Here is a 23151-nt window from a genome sequence, read left to right on the forward strand (position 1 = left end):
GGAAAGCCCTTTATGAAACAAATTTAACTGGGAGGTGACAGGAACTATACAGCAGTCTTCTTTAGCCTTATCACTGAATCGGCTTCAGCTCCAATCTCTGCCAAATCCCACTCAACAGAAGACATTAACCAGGTCGGCGGCACAGGTGCCGCACGCTGCCTGGCAAGGGGCTGGCATCCCCACTATTACTTGCACACAGCGAAGCAGTAATCTTTACAGATCACCTCTCCCAAGAAGCATATTGGGGATGGGAGGAGAGAAAAACAGTGGAAGAGAAGGGAGGGTGGGATATAAAAAAACCCCAACAAGCAAGAAAGGAAAATGAATGTGTGGCTGCCTCGCGGCTCAGCAGATGTCTGTGCGTGATGTACGAGGTTCGGATAAGCTGTCGTAACCCGCTGCCAAAGAGTGGTAAGTGATTAAAGCCTCCACCAGCCTAAGCACCATATTTAGAGTCCATGGGGTGTTGAAGGTTGCACCCATTCCTTGCTGTGCTGCCAGATGTTGTTGGCTGGTCCTGCTCCCAGTCGCTGTGCGCGCGAGGCAGCAGTTGGTACAGCAAGGAATGCAATCTGGAACGCTTCCGGAGGTGCCGTACATTAAACCAGTGTCACCCATCCTTCACCTCTACCGAATGCTGAAACAACTCCAATTTGCTGCCACTTCCCTCTTGGGAAATGGCCAAGATACAGTTGTGCCTGGCAGCCCCATTTGTTTTACTCAGGTGATTCTCTTCCCTCAATGACCTCTATTAGTTTAAGTTTTAATTTAGATTAACCCCAGCACCCCAATTAACCAGTGAGGGGAAAAGCTAAGCTGGGACTACTCATATTTCTGAAATCACGATGCATCGAAGTTAAAGTTATTAGAAGGGAAGATGGGCCATTCATCTATTGCTGCTTTTCTTGTACAAATTTAACATTTCATGGCCAATAAGCACCTCCCCTGCACAGGTCCACAGGCTGCCAATCGCAGTTGTTTCTCCTTGACCACAGTTTTGTTAAAAAAACTTCATTCATTCAGTGTTCTTATGGTGGCCCCCAAAGCTGGGCTTCTGGGTCCACCTGGACCCCAAATTCCACCTCAGTATTATCTCCCTGCTTTACAGATCTGGCCTCTTCAACCACTGATGACCACAAGACAAGCACTCAGAGCCTTCACAGATGAACCCAGCACCTTCACCTGCCCAAGAGATGCTCCTCAATTGACAGCAGTGCCCGCACAGATGCTCCTATTGTAAATACACAGCCTGGAGAAGAGCTGGCTCTGTATAGAGTCCTGGCTCTGAGGCAGGCTGCCTTGAGTACATCCCTCACAAACATTAAGTATTCACATGGTCCTAATTCTGCACTAGGTGAGATCTACTGCAAATATTTGTCTTGGACAATAAGGTTGGAAATGTGTTGAAAACCTTGTTGGAAGGGAAAAAAACAGCAACATTAGAGTTCCCTGTATTTCCCTTCTGTAAAACACAGGTAAGAATTAGCAATTTAATAAATCTTTTATTCACCTTTAGTCCTGGCTCTGTACATGAAACCCGAAATTTTAGAACTATCCAACTGCTTCTGGTTAAATCAGTTATCAGAGCACAGGCACGTGGCAGCAGCACTCTTCCACTGCCCTAACACTTTCCTAGCCACTTTAATGCTATTCAGATCAGAAAATTCAGCCTATCTGATGCAATAATGGTACTTGTTTAGTCCTGAAGTTAAAGCTTTCTGTGGATGATCAGAATAAAATTGGTTTTTGTGCAGAGGGGAAGGACTTACAGCAAATCAGACTCCTCAATATATGGCCATCTGCGTATTGCATAAGGCGGCATTCTCATTTCTTAAATGAAGCACAAACACGAGGTTTCCCTAAGCTGCAGCCTCCATGCACTGGGTGCACATTCCTTGTTTCTAGGAATTTTGCAAATAAAAAGAGTAACTGGCCTAAATCCAAGCTGGCACAATACCAAGAAAAGTCCTTGCAGCTTCTTCATTCAGTAGGTAGATGATTTAGGTTGAGTTGAGAGTAACTCAGGTGCTCTTGAGGATCTACTAGACTCGTTTTTCATAATAGGACTCTACCCACAGAGAACAGTCACCTTTAGAGACTTCAGTCATTTTTCTCTGGTATAGCCACATTCACCAGCAAGAACATAGACCTTATCCTGAGGCCCTGACTCACTCAAGTACAGCAGTAAGTTTCCATCCACAGTGCAACCTTAAGCTCATGCAGCCCTGTATCAAAAGTTGTGAGTGAGGTCCTCTGAGGTATCTACAGAGATTCCAGGTGTTAGAAGAGTAACTGAGTTTCACTGGTAAGAGAAATGCAGAGCACAGAACCAACCACATTAGCTCCGTAAGTATTAAAAGCCAACTGGAGCCGTAATTTCAACACAGATTTACCATCACCTACCTGGTGATAAAAGTCATCATCATCAAATATCTCCTCATCTATGTCCTTCAGGTGCCTGTTGGACTCTGACTCGGGGAGGACTTCCTAGAAGCACAAAGGAAATACTGAAAGCTCATGTGTGTGTAATTCTGCCCCTAACCCTGATGACATCACGTGCAGCAGCTTGTAAACACACTTGAAGACAGGAAGGAATGGAGAAAACCTCCCAACATAACAAGCTGTTAAGGACTAGGAATACATTTAGAGGCAAAGCAGAAACGCTGCCAGTGCCAAAATAGATTTATGAGACCTTTACTGGGAAATAAATAGGACTGTGCAAAGTCTTTCTGGCAAAATACTACAGATATTTTTAATGTAATGGCAAAAATACATCTTGCAAGTGCAGTAATTCTGCATGATCTCTCAGAATCGAGTATTTATTCATTCTTAAATACTAAATTAATAACAGGCTTACTACTAATATATTCTGCAGGTTATATGCAGTGTGACTTCAGAAGTGACTTTCTGGGTTAAAGATTCTAAACTCCAGATTAAAACCAGTTCTGTAGCAACTACCTGAAAAAGCAGATTTAGTGACAGCATCATCACTTCAAAGAGCACAGGAAGAGCATAATCACAGACCAAACCTTGTTTTCTCCTGTCCAGAACTGGCACAGGAGAGAATGCAAACACCATAAAACTGGAATGGAAATGTCTACATCTTCTTCTTAGCCATTACATTATAGAAATCAACACTGAGGTATCTCCTCCATAAATCTCATACAAACAAGAATATTACCTGCTAAAGGCTCGAGCTAATTGTTTTGCAGAGTTTCTCTGCTGCTACAGGGTGAGTTACAGAAAGAAAAAGCCCTTACCGAATTTTCAGGCAAAGACTCAGGGATGGGATGAGATTCCTGTTCCTGCTTCCCCAGCACTGTATACACGGATCGCTTGGTCTGTGTCCGCCGTAGTAATCTCTCTTTGTCCATCATAATATGATCAATCTGAGTCAAGATTGAACGCTCAAAGGCACCGAAACCCTGCAACAACATTAACTAGTGTCAGATAATGCAGAAAGCTTTTCCTCAAGGCAGCAGTGTTCCTCTATCTTTCCATGTCAGTGGATAAGCAGACAGCATTCCAAGAGGAGGGGGTCTGGGTTTCGTTGCAGGGATTTCTGCTAGGATTTTTTATTTGTTCTCTCTCTCTCTCCCTTCCCAACCTGAGGCAACCTGACGCCTGGCTTAACAAAATGCCTTTGCTGTTCTGGTTCAGATTAACTTCTCAATGATTAATACTGACTCACAGATGTTAGCAGACCCTGGATCTCCGGGTGAAATGATTACCCACTGTATTAAAGTGTACACTTCATGGAGGAGGAGGGCCACAAAAGTCCCTAGTTCTGTTATAAAACACAAACAGCTCGCTGCTAAGCACTAGTGGCATTTTCACAGAGCTTACTTGCTGCTGAAAACTGGCTATGATGAGATTGGCTATTGGGAGAACATCAACATTACCCAAGAGTTTTTCCCAAAACTTGGGAAACCATTCACCCCTGAAAATGTTTTCTGCCCATCTGCTCAAAACAAAGGAGAAGAGCTTATGGCTTTCACATCTGAGGGCTGAGTTTCTTTTGGACTCCTGTAAGGCTGGGGAAGAGAGCGTACTTGTGTATTTAATTCTTACTGCTGTAACTCTCAGCTTAATCTGGAACATCCACGGTACTGAATTTCCATATCAGCTTGTTCCCCAAATCTCTGCTGAACAATAAGCATGTGAGCACACATTAACAAACACTTGCCTTTCCCACTTTGCCAGATGCCAGCTTTGTCTTCTCGTGCCACTTCTGCAGAACACTGTTCCGATAGGTCCTGAAGTCAGCATAGCGCTTGGCTATGAACTCTGGGTACTCCTCCAGCTTCAGCTTTCGCTTGGGGAGGCTCCTCCTCTTCTCCTGAGCCTTATCCACTTGCTCTTCATCACTACTGCTAGGGATTTCATCATCACTGGAACAAAACCACACAGATTAACCACCCTACAGCTCTCTAAGGCAACATGTCAATTCTTAACAGCCCCTTCGCTACCACCCATGCTCTTTCCACACCGTGGTGAAATTTATGGCAAAAGACCCAAGTTTTAGCTCTTTCTGTTACCAGCAAGATTACAAACCAGACATTTGTTCAGAGTAGAGCAGCAACTGAGAGCTGACAGAACAGCAGAGAGGGAGGATGGGATGGTCAGGAAGGTTCTGCATTGCCCTGTTTATTGAAGACCAAAAAGATTCCAAAAGGCCCTGTCTTGTTTTGTGTTTACCTCTCAGTTTTGGATTGTTTTCCATCTACCAGATGCCTCGTGCCTGGGTATTGATAAAGCAGCTCATCCTGAAGCTCCACTAATACTCTCATCAACGCCTCCAGGGCTTTACAACCTGCAGAAGAAGAGACACAAGCGACCATTTCCCACTGGTGAACACTTCAGTTTGCTGCGCTTAGTTTCTCATCTTGAATGTGAATTTCTGCCACAGTTACTGCCTGTCCCATTAACTGTTTTTCTCTTAGAGGTGTTTTTATCTTCAAACTGATTTATACCTGTTAATGTCAACCACCACCACACTGGGAAAGAAAAGGGAGGGAAGGAGGCAGGACTGCCTCCTAACCATCCGCCTGGCTGCACACTGGGAGTATACTGAGCTAATGTTTCATCCACAAACATTCCAACTGTAGAGCCTGAAGGATTAACATACTAAAGAAGCAAGTACTGTGTGCAGAAGTATCTCATGACACACGCATATGACAACAACCTTTCTTGCTGACTCACTCATTTCTCCCCTCTGTGAATTTCTGCAGCAGATGCCAGCTTCTGAATAGTATAAAGCAACACAAGGGAAAATGCGTGTGTACATCCCATCTAAACCTGACCTCTGACTTTCCTTTCTTGTATATGATGTGCATGTTATAGGGAGCAAGAGGAAGGCAAGAAGAAAAGCCAAACTCCTTCAGGGCTGGTTTCTGTGCCACTGTGCTCACCACGCAGGAAGTGTAAGAAATGAGACTGTAAGTAAAATTAAATGTAGCAAGATCTGATCTATGGGGGAAACTTAAACACTGACCTGGCAAGTTTAATGAGGAGATTCTGATCAAAAAAGCAGAACTGCAGGCTCAGAGAGCCTGAGAAAGAAAGTGAAGACTCTGGTGGAGAGGTGTACAAAATGATTAATGCATGGTGGGAAGCTTAGTTTTACAGGGATGAGTAGCTGCTTCCCAGGCTCTTTACAGACACAAATGCTGAATGTAGATCTGATGCTGTGTATCCAGAGGCTTTGACAATTTCCCCCTATGCAAATGAAGAGAAAACGGTCGCTGTCCAATGATCTTATGTTCTCCAAGGACACAGAGTTGCTGCTGACTGTGGGAGGGGTTAAGTGCACACTGCTGCAGCATCTGTTCTTTAAAAACAGTTCTTTTGTGGTGACCAACAAGCCTCCCTGCAGCATGCTCTGAAATAAAACAAGAGTTTGGGCCTAAACAAACTCTCCCTTTGTACATTGCTACACATTAACCACAGCTCAGCTCTTACAGGTAAAACATTCAGCACACTTCTGTCCAACACTTAGGCTGAACTTCATACAGATTCATTTCTATTTACCTGCCTCTGGTGCACTACCTTCTACTTTGTAGCAGGCACTACAGGAAGGGGAAAACAGGCCATGCTTGGGGAAAGGTAGCAGCACATGGCTTCAGGATCTGTTTTCTTGCAAGACAGCGAGTGAAGCTGCTTTGCTTAACCCCCAAATCTGTTTCTTTCTTTGTAGTTACCATAAAAGAACGGAGAGAACTTCTCACCACTCAACTCTATTTCTTTTTTATAACAGAGGAGCCAGGGATCGCTGGCAGAGTGAGCAGCAAATCTCCATCAGCTAGACAGAGACACTGCAAGCAGAAATCAGCCCAGACATTCAGAGGTCTCAATCTCTCACATGTTACCACTGTGATATTGCTCAGTTGTCACCATCTTCAGATAGATTACAGCCTGACCTCAGTAACAGGAATGTCAAGGAGAAGATGCTTTAAGATTTTTGTTGTAGATCAGTTGTTGGACTCATCCTTCCCTCACTCACAGTTCACTACAGACACGTCCTGAACCCTTCTCTATGTAAACCTATTAATGGATTAGGTTTGCTGTACTTGTAAGAGTCATGTGTTAGCACCAAAATAAATCCAAGAGACAGACAAAAGCCCTTAAAAATGCATGTATTGTATGTGTCTGCAGCTAAAAGATCCCTTGCAAAAGGAAAGCACCCCTACCCCAGCCTGAATGCTCGGCTTGCAGCAGTAAAATCCTCCCAGCTGCAACACAGATGAATGTCCCCAGAGCTTCCCAAACTGTTTATTTTCTCCCTGTTGCCTAACCTCCAGCAGCAGCTAAAGCACCCCAGGCAGCTTTGATCCTGTCAATTACAACTGGAGTAGCTCTCCAGCTCTTCTGGGGTGTAGCAGGGCCATGGTCAGCAGGCAAGGAATAATCTGCACTATAATGTGCTGGGGTAAATATTCTACCTTAGGTCGACATCATTGCCAGAACTGACACCTTTACGCACCCGGCTGTATATCACCAGCAAGTAACACCGCAGGAGTGTCTGTGGCGAGACACTAAGTTGTAAAAGTCACTTTTAAGAGTCCATGGGAACCCCTTCACTTTGTGTTCAGGAGTGAAAAGGTTGTTCCAGGTCCACCAGACAGCGTATCAATCCACCAAGAAAGCTGGGAGCCAGTACCAGTAAATCAAAGTGTGCCTTTCTGTTAATACTCTCTCATACGTTCTCATTTTATACATCCCTTCACCCAGTCAGAAAGTAGCCCTGGAGTATTTAGCTCCATTCAGGGATAGCACTGCCATGTATCAAAGTGTCAGGAGACCCACCAGAGATGAAATCTGTCCTACTGCTCTCAAACCACAAAAATCAATTTTGTCAATGCCAGTGCTTACAGACAAACTGTCTGTGCTGCTGGCATCCCCTTGTATGCATACATACATGTGGGGTGGCTCCTGGTACCATCCCCACCAGCCTTCTCCCTTCCTCCTGTGCCTCCACTGCCACTGAAGCCCGAGCACTGCCACACTGGGGACATGCAGGCAACATAACTCTTGTGCTCACCCAAGAGAAGGTTCTGCCTTGCTGTAGAAATGCTGCTTCCTGCACAGAAAAATAGCTGTGCTCTTATTCCTGACCTCTAAAAATGGGGTCTCATTTCATCTTCCCAAGCAGCTGTGGAGAGCAGCAGCTGGTGCAGAGCAGCAGGGACCGGCCTCATGTGGAGACATTTTACATTGATGGAAAAAAGCCTGTGCCCTCAAGGCCAGGCTGTCAAAGGTATTCACAGAGAGCCAAGCAGTGGGATTCCCAAAACTGCTCCACCCCAAAACACTCCTTGGTGCATCCAGCCAGCAGATTTGGGGTAAGACGGGGAGGGGATCCTAAAAACTGGGGCAAAACTCGCTAAATTTTTAACTCCATGGCTGCATGTTGCTGGCACCTAACGGGGTGTGATGGGTGGCAGTGCTCCCCTGCAGAACAGTGTCTGCTTGCTACTGTGTACACACTGTCTGCAGAGACAGGAGCATCCTTACTGTGATGTACCAGCATGAAACACCACACACCCAGGCCACAGCTGAAATTCAGAGCCCATGCCAAAGCTGGGAATTAAATTACTTCCCCCCCCCCCCCCCCAATTAAATCTGAGGCTCTGGCATCACAGGAATAGCATCACATGCCAGCTTTTAATTTTCTGTGTACCTCCACAGGCTGTATGGAGTGCTCACACAGGGAAACTGGAACACGGCTGGTGTTTGAACCACGGTTTGCACAGCAAAGCTGAGCTGCCAAATATTGCGTGAGCTCCTTGCGCCACTACCATGGGGAGCCACCAAGTCACTGCTGCCCAGCACGGGCAGTGCCCCGCTCAGATAAAAAGGAGAGGAATCAAACCTCTTCTACTTTAATAGCTGCACATAATGAAAAGCATCTTTATCAGGTACACCCATTTATCCCAACGTTCAGCTGAAGAGGGGGAATTTTCACTCCTTTCAAACGACTGCGGGACAGGAGTTAAACTACAGGTCACAATGGCACTCGATATGCTGGCCTGAGAACAATACTTCTCATTCAAATCCACAAGCCAGCCACTTGCACTAGTCATCCCCAGCAATTAATCCCCCCCGAAACACGTTTGATTAAATCTTTTCAAGCAAATCCTTTGCTTTGCTTTTGTTAGTTCACTTCTTGTCAACATCTATTAAAATATGCCTTTAATTCTCCCACAATCTTAAAAAACACCGATTCCACTGTCTTCAACTTTAATCAACTGTATGGCCGGCATTTTTCATTTCATAATAATGTGCTGTTTGGAATTCAAGAGGCAGGCTCAACATCAATCATTCGGCAAGAATTTTTCCACTGCAATAAATATGCAAATGAGGAGAGGCAGTCAGTCGTATTTCAGGCCCGACTTGCCAGTGTTTTAAAAAAGACACAAATTTATTAATTGCCGTTGGCCAGCGGAATCCTATTACTTTGGGCATTGATTACAAAGCTGTGTGAGTGATTATTGTGCAACTCGCAGGCTATCCAGGCATGAGGAAAAATTATTAAAGCAAGGCAGAGATTATCAACTCGGAATAACAATAAGCCTTAACATTTTAGGCCTCTAACTTCTTCAACAAAGAATTACGCCACAGCTCCAGTGTATCATAATTCTGAAGTCTGTCAGTATTACTTTTGGAGCTTGCTCTATATTCCCAACAGCAGAGCAAGGTTACCCAGCTAGCAAAAGGCAGGGGGAATTCCTCCAGGTATCACATCTTAAGCACGGGGCTTTGGACAACAGCTTTCCTAGCATTCCTGCTGCATTAACTCACTGTAGAAGAAACAATATGGTGAAGGCAGGACTTGACTATCTTCAGTTTTGCACCCCTGTATATCCTGGTGCCGAAAGGCTACTGGTAAGTCTAAGACAGAAGCCACAAGAGCCAGCCTAAACTAAACTATAGGCTGGGTGTGAGCCCTCTGGGAGCAGAGAGTAGACTGTTTTAGAGGTGGTGGTGCAGTTAAACACGTGTATCCACAGACTTGAGCTGAATCCTAGCACAAAGCACTTGTAAATCTGTCCAGATTATTTGGGACGATTGGACTAACATTCCCTTCATGCTTCCCAGAACACTGAGTTTGTGAAATTTTATCAAATGATAGGAGGAAAAAGGCCAACTTTTCTGCTGATTGCAATAAAAAAAGGTCTGCTCCAAACCGAAGGCCCAATCTGCTGGTTCCATTGGAATGCAAATGATGCAAAAGCCTTTGCAGAGGGGAAAATTGTATTCCTTCAGCACAAAGGAGCCAATGCTGCAAACCCCTTTCACACCAGCAGTTCAGCTGACTCCCAAAGAGTTACAGAACAGACTCAATTTAGCCCTTTCACTCAAATATTACAGCATTTGGCAGTAAGGACAACAGGATCAGACATAGATGAGTTTGCTAAAAGTAAAGAATATAACTAGATGCAACAACAGAATAAAAGGTTTGGTATTCAAGGATTTTATTAGTGGGTGCTGGGGGAGGGGGAAAGCTGAGAAGGGAGAGAAAGAGAAACACTTCCATGAAGTTCATGCTCTACTGATTCGCCTCCACCAGCATCTTTTGATATCAGCCTAAACCAGGGAGGGGATGGGGCTTTAAAAAATGAGATTTATAAAACCTGATGTTTTACATTACTGTAAGTGTAAAGAAGCTGACAGCACACATCCCCCTCTGCCAGGCAGGAATCCCCAAGTACACAGGCAGGAATGAGAAAGGAAGAGGAAATGTGAAATTTCATAGTTATCTAGATATTAAGGCCAGAAGGGAACATTAGCCCATCCAGACTGACCTCCCCATATAACACCAGGCCATTCATTATATTTATCATGACAAGCACTGAGTTTCCATCTCAAGGTAACCAATTGCCAATTAATCCGAGTTAGCTGACATTTGCACATGCTTGTCTGGATGCTCTGCAAGCCTTTGTTCCCCTGCATCTTGTTTGTGGAGTACACAAACTCACACACACAGGTATTTAGCTAAACTCTATTTAATTAGCTATTAATTATCTTTGGAAACTCAAGTGCAAGCAAACCTATTTGATGTGCTTAAAGTGTGGTGTAATTCCACGGTCCAGAGTTGGGATAGTATGGACTCTCCTACCATTGCCTGCACTAGAAATTAAGGCAGCTTTAAATAAACCTCAAACACCACTAGTGTCCAACCCATGAGGCTATGGAGATAACCTGTTAAATGGGGGCGTTTCAGTTTTACCACATCTGCACAAGAGAAGCAGACAACAATTCTGTTCAAAAAGACTAATTATCACAAGCTAAAAGCCTTGGCACCCCTGAGGAAGGGCAAGATGGGTTTTGTCACAGAAAACCCTCAATAAACAGAAAACACAAACTAAAACTGCATGTTAAATAAATATCTCACACAGGATTTGTGAACAATTCACAGCCAGCAACAAAAAACCACTAAGTATCTTCCTGGTACCTTGCACAGCCCAAATCCTGCACATCACACACACACCATCACCCACCTAAACATGCACAAATAACTGAGCTCAAAAAATGAGACCTGTCCCTTTGTCTAAAGCTTCTCACTTCATCTCCCTTCCCTCTCACTCACTGGCATGACACACAATGGCCACCCATGAGCAGATCATCCTTTCTGACCCCAGTTCTTACCAAAAGCTCTCCACAGCATAGGATCATTACAACAAAGTCTACAAAAACTGGTCTGGTTCATTCATTTATTTTAGTTGAGAGAAAAGTCTTCATTAATGTCAACAGGCTTTGGCTCAGACCCAGAAAGAGTTGAATAGATTCTTCATTAGATCAGAGAGAAAAGGTGAAATTTGGGGACACCTGCATCCACATCCATTTAAATCAAATTCAGCCCTGCATGGACTGAAAAGCAGGATGGGTTTTGTATTCAGAAAGTGTCTAGACTAATACAATTCAATTAAAATGAACTACCAGTTTTAAGTGGGCTAGATCTGATCACAATAATTTACGTTCAGGCCTGAAACCCAGTTCTGCTGTCACACATTTGCACAGGCTCCCAGTAAAAATCTTCAAAGCAAGAATGTATTTAAGTCCATGATCTTGCCTAGCACCAATTAATCCTGTAACTGCTCTGTGCCTCTGGAAACTGTGCAATCTGCCTGTGCCTCAGTTCCTCCCCCACTCCCCTGTGACACCTACCCTGCTCTGTGTTAATGTATTATCATCTCCAGATGTATGGGTGGATACAGTTTAGTTTTTTAAAAGCGACCCACAAATAGAGATGATGATAAAATCACAAATGAATTATTGGCAGCTGATTCCTGCAGCTTCTCTGGAAAACCCAAAATCTATAAAGCACATTTCATGTGACAGCTTCTCTCTAACCAGATGTGTAAAACAACAACCAGGTGAAGGCAAGGAACAACCCCACCAGAAGGAGGATGCTGCACAATTGGAGAGGAGGACACCTTGCCAGATACATCCTCTCTTACAGGAAGTGGAACAGGCTCTTTGCTACTTAAGGCAGACTTGATCTTAGTCAATGCTTAACCAGCTTCTTCAACAGGATTTAGCTGGATGTCCTATAGAATGTAATTATTCATTTTTTTAAAGATCAGGAACCAAAGTAACAGAACCCAAACAAAATCCTCTATTCAAAAGACATTAAGAACATACACTAAACAGATACTGAATAAAATCAGTCCTGAGCTCCTTTCCAGCAAAATATTACAGAAGCAACCCAGAAGAAAATGAAGCTATTCAGTTGTGAAGCATTCATACAGAAACATTTAATATGCAAGAATGTAAAACCAGAAAACACATCACTTCTGTGGAGGTCTCCTGCTGGCAATGAATGTAAGTGGGATTCTTAATCACATCCTTAAGAGGCCTTGTCCACAAATGTGCTGTTTAGTCACAAGCCACAGATATTTGTCACAGGAGCAGTTAACCAACCTGGCAAACCAAGAGTCTTGTGCAGGTCCACATAGCTCCAGGTGCAAACACAGTCCTTTACCAGCACACTCAAAACAACATACCTTTTTCCACCCCAGAAACAGACATTTCTGGGTCAGTGTTTCAACTGGACCTTACATTCTAGGAACAAAAAGTCAGCATTTCCTCCATTTCCAGAAGGCAACAAACACCCGGACCTATACAGCCCCAAGCAAGGCCTGCAAAGTTTAAGTGCTCCTTTTAGCTCTACTTTTCAGTAAAACACAATTAAACATCAACCCCTGGCTAGCTGCACCTGAGATACAACACCTTAAGGGAATAACTAATCAATGTGTAATATAGGTTATCCAGCAACTGACTGAGTTGCAGAAACTGGCCACAGTAAGAATATTAACAGTAAGTTGTTTCCTTCAAACTTCACATGTAGCTCGCACTCATTTCCCTTGTTTCATCTTTCTACATCTTTCTTTTTAATCAAGTTTCTTCCCAGCACCCTATTTAAAACATATACTGACCAGGCACTGTACTGAGAAGTTGAGGCTACTGCTCCATTAATACATTTATAATCCAAGCAGCTTTGGGGGTACTGGCCTTGCGAGCACATTGAGCATTTCATTTTATCTGATTCACTTTATTCAGGTTTATTTTCTTACTGATCACAAACCTTTGTATAACTTCTCCACAGCTCAACAAAGTGTAAAGAACAGTTAATACCTCTCCCCACTTCTGTTCCTTCAGTGAGCAAACCCATTCTTCCAGACCCTTCATATCTGCCTCTTACCAAAAACAGTATTTCCCCCATTTCTCCAAAACAATTTATCTTGAGCTTATGCTAAAGAACAGCCATGTGGTATTCCAGAGTTTTCTCTTAATTCACTGACACCTACAAAAATTCAGCCAGCAGTTTGCATTTCAGGGACCTACTGAACTCTTGGGAAACACATACACATGAAAACATACACAACTACTCATCCCTTTAGAGTCTTGCCATTTCCATCAGGATCTTGCAGAACCTCACCTGGGTTTCTGCCTGCTTTTAACTCATCTCACCAACTAAAAACTGAATATGTTATAGTATTTAGAAGTCAGAATTCCCAGCATTCTGGGAACATAAAGTACTAGTCGACAAAACATTCCCAGCTCAGTATTTTCAACCAGAATTATCTTTAGACAAAGTAATGCAAATAGCATGAACAGAGCTACGCATCAGTACTGGGAAGCTCAGCTACAGAGGGCACATGGAACAACAGCTTCTAGCCTGTGTCAACTGAGAGAGATCATTGCTTAAAGCTCTTGTTGCCCCCCTGCCCCCCAATTAGCTGCAGGGCTTTTTGTCACTGTATCAAGATTTAACATAACAAGCCCCAAACCTAGGAACTGGTTAAACCCTGACACTGGATGTGGCTTCACTGATGTTGCTTCCACCTTTTCTTTGGCTCATTCTTGCCCTTGAGGTCATTTTTGGTGACATTTTCCTGAGATCCACTTCTAGCCTTCCTCCCCCCTTGAAAACACACACAAATATGAATGGCAGGCATGCAATCTGCACAGAGCCACAGCACAGAAACTTGCACCTTGCACTCTTTTTCTATGTAAATAATGCAAGGATCCTGCGGGAACATGCCAGGGATTGGAATTTTTAATTAATGGGTCTCTTTAATGTGCAAATCAGGAGCAGGCTGCAAATTCTGACTTGCATTGATTATGAAAAACATTAATTGAACGTGCAAGACCCCAAACAGAGGCAACATCTCAAGCCCTGGACTAGACTGGAAGATAGGGTGCAAGAGAATACAAATGTATCTTGAAGAAACAGACCCCGGGCAGCAGCACCTCAGGAACGTGAGCTGTGGGAGTTCACGTGTGTGGTGCATTAAACGTTTGCGCTCTGCTGTGATTTCAGTATTAAAACCCATTCTGACTTGCTCCACGGATGCAAACCAGGAATAAACAGAAGCTCCATGACCACAGTTTGGTCTCCAATTTGTATGTAAAAAGTGACAAAAAAAAAAAATCTGGAATGTAATTAAGGATTAAATAGAAAAAAAAAGGAGGGGGAAAGAAAAAGTAAGACAGCGCAAACAAAGCAAGGCTGTCTCTTTAAACAGAAATTCATCCTATATAAATTATGGCCATAAACTTTTCCTGCAGTGCAGCCTAATTAATTCTTGTTCTATACACAAAGGGAAATGCTGGGTGACAAATGGGTGTGAAGCCTGAAAGCTGCCAGGTCTGCAAAACATTTTCTACTTCAATTTATAAGCAATTTTGCAGTAAATCATCCAGCAGAACCTGAGATCTCAGGAATCCAGAGTGTCCAAACCATGGGGCATCATTAAAGAAAAAAAAAATCATAAAATAATAATAAATCATAAAAATTAATAAATCAAAACACTAGAGGCTTTGTAACCTCTACTCTCAAAATTGGGAAAACAAGCATGACCTTACTGTGCTCATTCAGATTTAGCTTTGAAACTGCAAATGTATAGAGCACTGCTGCCTACTCTTTAACACAATTATACTCAAACCTAAGGGGATTTCACTGCCACCACTAACCGCGCAGAGCGTTGCCACAAGTGGGATGTAGCAAGAAGGCAAATACACGAAGGACCATTTTCCACTTCAAAAAATTCATCCTTCTTGTGAGCACAGAGCAGACATTTCCTGAGAAATGGAAGGACTTGGGATAAATCACTGAGTGTTCTGGGACAGCTTTCAGAGATGCAAAGGACCTCCGCAGGTCCTCAGAGAGGTGGGTGCACGGACCTCTATGCACTCTTGAGCAGGCTACAGAGCACATCCAGAGTCTGAACTTTTGGCACTACCTGCTTTGTGCAACATCAACATGAAATCATTTCTTCCTGTTCCATGAAAGCATGCCAAATTTCTATTGTGGATTTGGAAAGGACATGAGGCCTGCCTGAAAGGGGAGTACTATCCCGTCCAAAACAGCGTCAATGTCATGATTATCCCAAATCCTGTCCAAGACCAAAGCGCATCACATACAATGGAACTACCTCAACATTCAGTATTTAAAGTCCTGTCTTCCTTTACAGCACACTCATCTTTCAACTTTCTAATGCACAATTCTTTTTTTTCATGTCTGGGGAATGGGATCCTACTCATCAGATGGTAGCACAGAAGGGATGAAAACTCAGAGTATTTACCCAGCCTACTACATGCCCGTTCAGAAACAAGTAAGACAGTTTAATAAATATATTATGATTTAGACTTTCAGAATTACTTAGTTTCACCTCCTAAATGGACAGGCCACAGCCCCACTATCCAGGCAGAAGTTCTGGACTTAAGATGTAGCCCAGCTCAGATTGCACACTGGGTAAAGCTCTACCTGTTGATCAGACACGAATCCCTCTTACAAGGCCTAACACAGCAAGAGAGAAACAGGTCTTTGCCACATAAAACCAACAATATCCCTAGTCTTTCAGAATCTTCATGTCTAAGTTTACTCTTTATTTCATGCTTGGCACTTTGTAACCTCTGGAAAGAGCATCTTTGCAGGGCAGTGAAAGACAGCTGCACTGCATGGTAGTGTAGCTCATCAAAAACTACAGTTTATTGTAACCTACTCCAGCTTTATTTTCTTGCTGTCTTCACAGATGAAATCCAGAACACAAACCCAGGCTACCAGGGACATCTGAGTACACTACCACAACTTTCTATGATAAGACTATGAGATGAGGGTGAGGAGGAAACTGCTGGGCAGTTACTAACAGTGGATTTTGCTTCAGTGTTCTGAACAACTGGAAGATCAGCCTCCCTGCTGTACTGCATACAGTATTATACTCCATGCTCTTAGATGTATTTTGCTTATGGGAAATATCAAAATGTCAACCATTGTTTCTGTTAAAGGTCTTTAATGATATTGCATTTTAGACCTGTAATGAAACATGGTGCTCGGTGCAGTTTGTAATGCATCTCATTAAACACATTAATAACATGTATTTCACTGAAAGGTCAGCTCAGTATTGTTGGGAGTTTGCCTTTTTTTCCTTAATCACTTAATTTAAAGCAGCAGAGCTAAGTTTAAAATGTAACAGATCTCACCTGCTGGAACTCCAGATAAGCTGATTAGCTGCCATGTTCAGGTGAGATATACACCCTAAGATGAGAGTCTACACCTGGTGTAGGCACAGTGATGGGGAAAGTTCCTAATCCAGTTTTAAGATGAATTGTGCCAGGCCAGGCCAGGCCAAAAGATCTCAATGCCTCTTGATGTTCATTAATTTGTGACTTCTATAAAGTTCATTAATTTGTGATTAATGCAATCAGAAGACAGCATGTCAAGGAGAGACACCGATACCTGCAGTAGGTTGTATTTGTTCCTAAGCATAACGTACCAGACATTCATCTCCCTGTGCATTTACTTTAACTCCAGTAAAAAAAGGTGTCTAATTCTAAAAATTAAATAGACCCACAACACAATGAAGTACTTTGCAATTATCAGCTGGAGCATGCAATTGTATTTGCCATGTTGGAGAATCTACTACAAATCTCACCAGATCAATATCATTGATAGTGATCCTAAAAAATAAACAGATAAAGCAGCTCCAAGTTGAAAAGGTATTTGCTGCTGATCTATAACAGCACAGGCCCTCTCTTATGGGCTAACATTATTCCTGGTTAGGGCAAATTTTTGTATTCACTGCCCCAGCACAAAATTGGTACCACAAGGTGTCTCTGGACAGGATGTCTCTTTGTCTGGGGTAGAAAACAGGTGGATCTTGATTAACAATTAAGACAACACAAACCAACAGCTAACACAAGACACCTGGAACTCAAAGCCCTCACCTTCCTATTAACTCTTTCCTACACAGGCAAACCATACTGGCTACACAACTCTAACTAAAGTAGAGAAATAAAAGAATTCTTACAGTTCTGAACCGCATTGTCAAATTCCTGTCCACCTTCCTTCCTGAAGGTTGGGTAAGTGTCTGGCTGTGGAAGCCGGTTGACCGTTACAAGCGCCTTCTGCATCTTGATTCTCCCTTCCAGTAGCTGATCCCACAGAGCTTTATAAAAAAGAGAAAATAAAGCAATATGATCCTGTCTGCAATTCTGGAATCCACAAAAGAAAAATCATCTTTTTCCTTTATTGTTTAAAAGTACATTCTGCAAATGGGGGTTTGATCATTTAATAGGACAGACAGGAAGAAACTGCAGTCAGTATAACATGTTCAGATGAAACAGAAATGGCATCAGCACTACCAGTGTGGTAACTCCTGATCCCCACCAATACCAGAAGTAATTTACTACTGGTTCAATTAAGCCAGTAGATAAATACACTTCATAACATGAGATTTTGTAGCAGCAGTGACACCAGCTTGCCTAGCAGATTTGGCAGACCATTTGCAAATGTGACTAGGGCTGCTGTAGCATGCCCATGCAGTATGCTAACAGCATGTTAACATGCTGAAGTGGTTCCTAACACTGCCAGTTTTTATGGTGTCAGCAAGGTGAAAGACTTGCCAAAATACAAGGCAAATGTGTACAAACCTAGCTGATTCTTCACTGCTTTTCCTTTTTCTACTTCTTCAGTCTCTTGTCCTTTTGAGAATGTCATCACTCCCCCATCATCTTCGTGATCTTTGGTTTCTTCTACAGCGTCATGGTTTTCACTCTCATATTCCTCCTCATCACTTCCTTCTTCCATGCTGGCATCATCTTCATCTTCATCTTCCCCTTCACTGCTTCCAACATCATCCATCCCCTCTGTAAATTTCTCAAAGTCTGTGATGTTCTGGAAGCTGAACTTTGATTCCTTGGTCTTGGCAGACGGACCTGTCTCTTCATCATCTTCCAAGTCATCCTCCTGGTCACTGCCAGCACTTCCCAGCTTCTCCTCTGTCTTAGTGCCCAAGCTGCCATTCTCTTCCAAATCCTCGCTGCCACTGTACCAGTCATCTAATGCTTCTTCAGCTAAAAATTAAAAGAGAAAACATTTATTTACCAGCAAAATCCTTTTTGCAGCACTCATCATCAGTAGTTATAGGTTTGGGCTATTTGAGCTCCAAACTCCATTTTATCATTGTACAGTGTTACTCCTGAATTTCGGGAAGGCACTTCAAGACGTCCAACCTAAATGTACCTGTTTATTGCCCTGTAACAGGGACCAAAAGTGGCATCTCAGCTCACACAGCACTAGCTCTGTTAACTACTCAAATTTCAACTAGTCTAGTGAAAAGGGGAAAGAAACGACATCTTACCAGATCCTTCTTCAGATACAGCATCTCCCCAGAGTTCCTCTTGCAAAGCTTTGCGAGACGTAGCTTTTCCACTGTACCTTTTATCAGCTTCCAAGAGAGAGGTTGAAGCTTTTTTCCGTATGTTACCAACAGGTAAAACGTCATCTGCAGTTTCATCCTCGAATCTGTCAATCACTTTAGCAACTGTAGCTGTGGGGAAAAGAAAAAGGGGAGGCATGTCTAAACTGAACTGAATTTCAGACTAGAACAACCAGCTGCAGGAAGGAATGATGGAAAACTCCTTGTGCTCCACAAACAAAATACACTGCAAAGGTGAACTGGATGGCATCACAGCCTCACAGAGGAGCCTGGCTTTTAGGCTCTGAGAGGGAGCAAGGCTTTTCCCTGCCTGGTGAAGGAAAGCCAGCACACTGATGTTCTGCATAGAGGGACAGGTCTGAATGACAGGGCTTACCTGCAATGCAGGGATTGACGTTTGTTAACAGAAAGCCTGCTGAATTCTTTCTTTTGAATGAACATTGCCCACATTCACTCTTTCCTTCCTGCCTCCTCTTTAGAGAACACACCTGAAACTAAGCCTATCCAAGCCCTTCCAGAGACTCATGAGAAGTACAGTCCTCCAGGTGGAGAGCTCAGCAAAGCAGGAATGCCTTCATCCACTCCACACTTCCAGAATGAAAGAGGAAGACTGCAGTTCTGATGCACTTTGGCCTCTTGCTACACAAAAATACATAAACACTTCAGAAAAGCTAAACAGAAAAATCATTTCCCTTGGTTATTACCCTCTTTCATACCCATCTTCTCCAGAACACAGGTACAGAGCAATCCAGCAAAGAGAACATACCCTACCAGCCCACCTCCCTATTTCCATTCATGTGCAAGACACCCTGTATGCAAAGTTACAGGGTTAGCTTTGTTCACCCAACTGACTGCTCCAAGTGGCTGAACATCGCTAAGTGCTCTTTTAATGTTCTCTGGAAATGTAAATGCCTCACATATAGCGTTTACCTGAGGCAGGGGGGAAGGAAAAAAAATCTGTTCACAACCAAAGCAAGTCTAAATAGTCACCCCAGCTACAAGAGATGCTGGGCACCAAGGAGTGAATGGGCTAAAGGGTCAGACCTTTGACACTCAATGGGTATTCTGGCACTCCCAGTTTTGGAACCCCTGATGTATGAAATTAAACCATGATTATTAAAATGGGGAAGCATCTCTGCTGACTATGCTGATTTCCCAACAGTTACTAAGAAATTGCTTACAAGGCATTATTGCTCTCACATAGACTTGTATAGAAGATCCAAGCTAGCTGGCACGTTCACCATGAATTGCACCTAGTACTTCCTCTCACCAACTAGTGCCAGTGTGTAAGGGCTAACTCACAGTCTCCAGAGGTGAGTGCAGGAGCATGGGACAAGATGTCCTAAAGAAGAGTCCTGCCCCGTGGGGAAACTGCTCTGGAGAAAGCCAAGGAATCAGCAGGCATCAGCCTGGAAAGAGGACACCGCCACCTACATGCCCCATAGGAGAAGGGATGGGATACCAAAAACCGCAACTAAGGCAAAACCAGCTTGATTAAATAGATAAAACGGAGACTTGGCCGCTGTTTAGCATCAGACAACACGTGTGCAATGTGCTGAGCCCTGCTCCGAGCACATGGTGTGTGTATAGGGGTGTCACCAGCGCCCCGGCCTCTCAGCTCCCTCAGCTGCCCCGGCCGCGGCACCGTCCCGTCCCGTCGCTCCGCTGTTACGGCTCTCTTCTCCTGCAGATTCCCAGCCGGATCCCCTCCCAGCCTGGCTCTGCACAGCCCGGCCTTGGCAGGCCTGAAAAAACTCAAAGCTGAGGTGACTCCAGCCCGGGGGCCTGAGGTAAACCCGCTCCCTGAGGTAACGCCGGTCCCCAAGATGGCCGCTGCCCCTGAGGTAACTCTGGTCCCCCCGGACATGGCGCCGGCCCCTGAAGTAACAAACCCTGCTCTCTGAAGGCGCCCTGAGGTAACGCTGGTCCCCATGAAGGTAACTCCGATCCCTGAGGTGCTCCCGACTCCTGAGGGAACCCTGGTCCCTGAGGTAGCCCCAGCCCTCGCAATAGACCATCCAGGCGCGGTGCGGCGGGCAGGTGCTGGCCGAGGGCCGCCCGGGTCTGGGAGCACAGGGGGGACAGGCGGCTCCCAAAGGGGGTAGATCGACGCGTCCGCGGGGATGACTGCGTCCCGTCTGCGGCACCGGACCGGGCACGGCCGAGCACCCCCTCGACTTCCTCCGCCACGTGCGACCGGTCCGGAGGCGCCCAGCAGCGCCCATCCCGCCCCCGGCGGCCGCGGGTACTAAACCCTCCGCCCGGCCCCCCCTCACCTTCCTCCGCGTCGTCCTCGGGGTCGTGGAAGCTGGGCCGGGGGTTGAGCAGCTCCTCCAGCTGCTGCGCTAAGGGCGCCGCCATCTTGTCACGGCAGGGAGGAGGGAGAGAAGGGAGGGCCCGCGGGGCGGGGCTATATAGGGGTGGAGCTGTGTGGGGCGGGGCCTGAGGCGCAGTGGGGACGGGCTGGGTCCTAGCTCCCGCCCGCCCGGCCGCCGGTGCCGGTTCCTGGTCCCCCCCACTGATGGAAGATAATGATAACCGCATATCCGAGCTGTGGGAACCCGTGTGATGAAGCTGAGCAGCACTGGGATAACGGTATAGTGGTATAAAAGCAAAATCCTAATATATAATATCAAATACTACAACTGCTTTAACTCACATTGCACCTTTTTAGCATCGATGGCTGCACAGACCTGAATTAGCTCTTTCCTTGTTCCGTATGTTAAAGATCCCCAGCCTCTGCTGGAGCCAGGGTCCCTCTTAGAATGGTGGGTTCATAGTTAGCCCCAGTCCTGGTACACAGACAGCTCCTTACACCAGACTTACACCAGATGGCTCCTTACACCAGAGTTACACCAACCTCACCAAATCCACACCAGCACCAGAGCTCCTGGAGGTGCTTTTGCCCAACTCTCGCCTAGAAGGAGCAACAAAGTGATGGAAAAGTGGCTAGCCGAGAGCATTAATGAGAACAGGTTCTTGGGTTTGCCACCAACAGCTTCTCCAGGCTGCTTTGTGGGGTGGCCCCAAAACACACGGGTGGACCTGGAATCAGGGAATGCCAATGGGAATTAGCACATACTTTGTCACAAGGGATAGGGACCTTAATCTGCATCTTGATTCAAGTTGCAGACACAGGTCTGAACTTCAGACCCTACAATGAACAGCTTCAGGGGGTCAGCCTGGCCTCCAGGACTTGGGTTTTCCACAACTGCCATTGAGATTTTCCCCATGAAGGTGCCAGCAGCAACCTGCAAACTTGAGCTGGTTCGAGCCCTGGCTGGGAGAGGAGCTGCATAGGCTGCTGCTCATCCCCTTTGTGTTCACTCAGGACTCTTACCTGCTTTTAAAGGCTCTAAAAATGAATCCAGACCTGGTTTCTAATTGGGATGCAGAGCGGTGGGGGCTGCACAGGTCAGGGTGCTCCCACAGCAGCATTCAATGCGGGCAGCTCTCCTACAGAGGGCAGAGGAATATCATTAATTATCACAGCCATCGATGCTCCCGCCACCGGGGTCCTGCAGGGGATGGATGGGAAACACCCCAAGGTCTCACCCCTTTCTCACACACCCAGGACTCCCCCTATAAAACCATGTTATCTCCTTTAGTGCATAGACAATATACAATTAAATGTATATGAAAACTAATGTTCACTGAAAATGCACATTTCCATCACAAGCAAAACCCTTGGAGTTTATGTTGTTGAGCATCTCACTCCTTCATACTGTAGTTTGTATTTATTTCATCACACCGTGAGTGACAGCTATAATGCTCTGCATTATATATTATGTGGGTTTACCATTGCTCCACCAATGTGACATTAAGCACTACTATCATCTGTTTTTCACTAAGACATGGGTTTATAAACCAGGAAACTTCAAAACTAGGGGACGGGTACCGTGTGTCTTCCCTGGCTTTGCTTCTAGGTCTTTCTTTTTCCTTTGAGTTCATAGGTGTTTTATTTCCAGAGTAAAAGATGCCGTTGCAAACAAAGGGAGGAGCCTGGAGAAATAAATCTACAGAAAATTAAGGAGCAGAAACAAGTGAAACAGGAGTAACGAACCACTCACCTAAGCAAAGAACCAGTGCCAAGAACCCCCCTGCGGAACTGCATTTTCAAACCTCTGCACTCTTAAAGAGTGAAAAGGGGATGTTCTCTAACCTCACCAATAATAAATAGCCCTGTTAATAAAGGGAGAGAGGCTTTTAGTGATGGTTAAATACAACATACCCAGTATAATTAATAAAAAATACACAGTGAGCTGCATTACTCCTTTGGAGTGAAAAATGGGCTGCTTAAAGTCAGCAGTGTTTTTGCCCCTCACGCCAGCGAGATCAGGATTTCACCCGCTGAGACTAACGGGACAGCTGGTTGGTATAAATCCCAAATCCAGCAATGCATTAAGATCCCTGTATGTACAACTGC

At 44.7% G+C, this 23151-nt stretch overlaps 1 protein-coding gene and 2 long non-coding RNA genes across 6 annotated transcripts in view; 1 reads left to right on the forward strand and 2 right to left on the reverse strand.

Annotated features, from left to right (window-relative positions):
• Positions 1-21125, reverse strand: part of AATF (apoptosis antagonizing transcription factor) — a 48495-nt gene extending 27370 nt beyond the window's left edge. For all 3 annotated transcript variants that reach the window (XM_061363380.1, XM_061363378.1, XM_061363379.1), the window contains exons 1-8: positions 21002-21125; positions 18648-18836; positions 17938-18360; positions 17316-17453; positions 4699-4813; positions 4187-4391; positions 3261-3425; positions 2404-2487 (exon numbers count right to left, since the gene is read on the reverse strand). In XM_061363380.1, the coding sequence (XP_061219364.1) occupies positions 2404-2487; positions 3261-3425; positions 4187-4391; positions 4699-4813; positions 17316-17453; positions 17938-18360; positions 18648-18836; positions 21002-21086 (1404 nt within the window). In that variant the 5' untranslated portion in view covers positions 21087-21125. The remainder of the gene's footprint in view (positions 1-2403; positions 2488-3260; positions 3426-4186; positions 4392-4698; positions 4814-17315; positions 17454-17937; positions 18361-18647; positions 18837-21001) is intronic.
• LOC133217695 (uncharacterized) lies at positions 20383-22992 on the forward strand. Its single transcript, XR_009726933.1, has 2 exons — positions 20383-20515; positions 22694-22992. It is a non-coding gene; the product is annotated as an uncharacterized LOC133217695 (long non-coding RNA).
• LOC133217694 (uncharacterized) overlaps positions 21850-23151 on the reverse strand; it is a 207700-nt gene continuing 206398 nt past the window's right edge. The window contains exons 4-5 of one of the 2 annotated variants that reach the window (XR_009726932.1): positions 22796-22907; positions 21850-22181 (exon numbers count right to left, since the gene is read on the reverse strand). This is a non-coding gene — a long non-coding RNA (uncharacterized LOC133217694). Of the gene's footprint in view, positions 22908-23151 lie in introns of both variants that reach the window. The other variant, XR_009726931.1, reaches the window with a different exon arrangement.

The sequence above is a fragment of the Neopsephotus bourkii genome, unplaced genomic scaffold (genome assembly GCF_033783945.1).
Source record: "Neopsephotus bourkii isolate Nb327-2 ecotype Australia unplaced genomic scaffold, CSIRO-AGI_Nbou_v1 NB_1154, whole genome shotgun sequence".
Lineage (NCBI taxonomy): Eukaryota > Metazoa > Chordata > Aves > Psittaciformes > Psittacidae > Neopsephotus > Neopsephotus bourkii.